General features: G+C 43.0%; 1 protein-coding gene across 1 annotated transcript in view; it reads right to left on the reverse strand.

Moving 5' to 3' along the window:
* LOC112071577 (slit homolog 3 protein-like) overlaps positions 1-3,690 on the reverse strand; it is a 185,089-nt gene that overhangs the window by 78,486 nt on the left and 102,913 nt on the right. Inside the window, 2 exon segments of the mRNA XM_070439444.1 lie at positions 19-289; positions 564-635. Coding sequence (XP_070295545.1) covers positions 19-289; positions 564-635 — 343 coding nt within the window.

The following is a 3,690-nucleotide window of genomic DNA, read 5'->3' on the forward strand; positions in this document are numbered from 1 at the left end:
GTGTTTAAATCCACTCACTTTGTAGCCAAAGGGACAGGTGCAATGGTAGGAGCCGGATACATCGCTGGCACATGTGCCATTGTTCATACAGGGGCCAGACAGACAGGGGGCACACTTCGACATCAGATTCAGATCAACTGGGCCTGAGAGAGCGAGAGAGAGGGAGGAGAGGAAGAGAGGAGAGGAAGAGAGGGTATCATAGGGAGAGGAAGAGAGGGTATCATAGAGAGAGGAAGAGAGGAGAGGAAGAGAGGGTATCATAGAGAGAGGAAGAGAGGAGAGGAAGAGAGGGTATCATAGGGCGAGGAAGGAGCAACACTTACAAGAGGCGCAGAGATTTAAGCCCATAGAATGAGTGTATCGAGATGCACCGAATCTGGTTGTAACTCAGGATCCTGGGATTAAAATGAAAGCAGAGAGGAGACAGTTATAATGATGGGAACACAACACTGTGTGTGTGACTGTGTTCTGACTATAAACGTGACTGAGGCCGCTGGTCACCGTGTCCAACCGGTCCAGTGTGGCCAGCAGGCAGGCCGTGGCGTGTCGTCATGGTAACTCACAGAGTGGCGAGCTGAGTCATGTGGCTGAAGGTCATGGAGGCCACGGTGGTGATGCTGTTGTTGCTCAGGTCGCTGTGTAATACCAAACACACAACAGGACACAATATCACTACTGGGACAAACACCTTCAAAGTCCACAGAGACAATAGTGAACTGTCTGGCATAATAATATATTTATAAAGCTCTTTTTAAGGACCTAAAGCCACTTTACAGTTAAATTTTTTTTAAACAAGAAAGGACATGAACACAACTGGTCAGTTTTTATGTTTCAATAAAGAATGTAAAATATTCTCTGCTTCAAATATCTCAATAAAATGGAGATTGCTTTGGCATCGTTAACATCGTATCTCTGACGAGCCAGGGAGGGATAGACCTGGTACAATACATACACAAGAGATAGCTGTTTCAGACTGGACAGTTCTTTGGGAACAGATGTCAGGAGGTTTCCTTCCAGGTATCTGAAATGAGGAGAAATGTGAAGACATTAGACCTCTCTCTCTCTCTCTCTCTCTCTCTCTGCATGCTGGGAGTGTTGGTGCATGCTGGGAATTGTATGAGCGAGTGCAAGTGGTGTCTGGAGTTAGATTGCCTGTGTTTTCTTTTTGTTTCCTTGTTTTTGTGTTTTCCTTGTTCTATGCATGATTAAGGTTTTTTTCAGTGGTAGAATTAGGTATATTTTATTTCCTGTTGGAATTGCCCTGGTTTTGGTGGGGATGGCGACCCACATGGGGACGCCGTCCCTGTCAGTTTGACACGGCTTTAGGTGTGTTACTGAAGCTAATGTCACTGTGGAGGAGTTTCTGGTCGCCGTAGGAGAGAAGGTAGGCTATGAGAATGTTGCTTATGCGTCGCAGGTTGAATAAAGGGGTGGTGTTTTTCTTCAAGAAGAGCGTCTTGTTGATCGGATGGTTGAGCATGGCGTACTTCTCAACCTATCTGTCACGACTTCCACCGAAGTCGTTTCCTCTCCTTGTTTGGGCGGTGTTCGGCGGTTGGCGTTGCCGGTCTTCTAGCCATCGTCGATCCACTTTTAATTTTCYATTTGTTTTGTCTTGTTTTCCTACACACCTGGTTTCAATTTCCCTCATTAAGTGTTGTGTATTTAACCCTCTGTCCCCCCCATGTCCGTGTGTGGAATAGTTTGTTTGTAAGTGCTTGTGCACAATGTTACTGGGTTTTGTACCCATGTAGGTTCTTCTTGTCATCAAAAAGAAAGGAGGACCAAGGCACTCTTCATATAATTAATTAAAATGCCTTTATTAGCATGTTCAATAGAAACAACTTTTTTTTTTWAACCGACGCGTTTCGGCTGCATGGCCTTCGTCAGGGAGTACAAAACAAAAAGAGAATACAATGTCCTCTTTTGAACAGCTTTTCCAATTAGCCCTAATTGGAAGAGGGAGTCGTTACAAAATTGATTGGACATACCTAGTAAGCAATAATATACCCATTAAAAGGTGAAATACTGTAGCTATGTTATCATAAAAATACAACTCCAAGCTAGAAGTATCAGGACACTTAGAAAGGTAGTTCTAACCTTAAATATGACTGGGACAAGTGTCAAGAATAAGAAAGCAATATATTCCATAGTACACTAGAACACAGCAAAACATGAACAACAACAGTCTGAACATAGCTGAGGGCAATTGAGCAAAATGTCCACTAGATGACAGCAAATGGACCTATCACGACCCTACAGGAAGAGTGAGAAATCCATGTCTTCATTTAAACCAGGGTATTTAGTGGCCTGTAGTTTGTAAATCCCAAAACTTTCCCTTTGGTTTAACTGTTTAAGACGGTCCCCTTTTCTAATAGATGTGGGAATATGATCAATACCCATAGCTTGTAGGGAGGCAGGGTTGCCATGGTGTAAGGACTTGTCATGTCTTGCCATGGGGTAGTCTTCATTGCCTACCCGTATGGCGTACTTGTGTTCCGCCAAGCGGTCTTGAAGGCGTCTTTTTGTCCGTCCAATGTAGAACACCTTACACTGTGGACATTCCAATCTATAGATGACATGAGTGGTTTTGCAGTTAATGTAATGCTTGACGTAATACTCCATTTTGGAAGCTGTGTCAACAAAATACTTCTTCTGTGCAATATTTCTGCAATGGTTGCAATGGTTACATTTAAAAGAGCCCTTGGGTTTGTGGTCAAGCCAAGTTTTTTGAGAGTCACCCGGAAGATAACTGTGGACTAATTTGTCATTTAGGGTAGGACATCTCTTAAAGCTTATGACTGGTGGCTCAGGAAAGACTTGGCGTAGTAGCGTATCATTTTGGATGATTCCCCAAGATTTTTAATGATTCTTTTAATGTTCTCTGCTTCAGTGCTGTATTTTGTAACAAAATACACTCTCTGATGTATCACGAGGCACTCCCCTTCGGAACAAGTTCTCTCTGTCAAGTAATCCAGCYCTTATACCTGCATCTTTCAGGACCTGAACGCTGTAGCCCCGATTCAAAAAGCGATTCTCCAATTCAGCAGATTTGACACTGTAGTCTGTTTCCTGATCGCAAATTCTGCGGACTCTTTGGARTTGGCCATATGGAATATTCTCTTTTAGCCTTTTGGGGTGAAAACTGTTTGCCCTCAGAATGGTATTCCCATCTGTAGGCTTCCTAAAGATTGATGTGTGCAAACAACCTTTGTCATTTTTACTAATGTCGAGGTCCAAAAAATGAATGTTATCCTTGCTGTACTCCATAGTTAGTTTGATGTTAGGGTTAATGCTGTTAAGGTATTGGTGGWAGGAAATAAGTTCATCTTCTGAGCCAGACCAGAACAGGCAAACATCATCAATATAGCATCCCCACCATATAATCCGGTCAAAGAAATGGTTATTAGAAGGATCCAAAATGAAGTCATTTTCCCATTTACCCAAGTACAAACCAGCGTAGGAAGGGCTGTAGCAAGCTCCCATGGCACATTCTTTGACCTGTTTAAAAATACGATCCTGGAAGATAAAGATGTTATGATTAAGAGTCCATTCAGTCAGTGAGACAATGAATTCTGTAGGAGGCATCTCAGTTTCAGGCCGGGTACTCAAGAAATGGTGCATCGCTGCCAAACCTTGTTCCTGCTCAATGGTGGTGTATAGAGACTCCACATCCATGGTGACTAAAAA

This window comes from Salvelinus sp. IW2-2015, unplaced genomic scaffold (assembly GCF_002910315.2).
Source record: "Salvelinus sp. IW2-2015 unplaced genomic scaffold, ASM291031v2 Un_scaffold1648, whole genome shotgun sequence".
NCBI lineage: Eukaryota > Metazoa > Chordata > Actinopteri > Salmoniformes > Salmonidae > Salvelinus > Salvelinus sp. IW2-2015.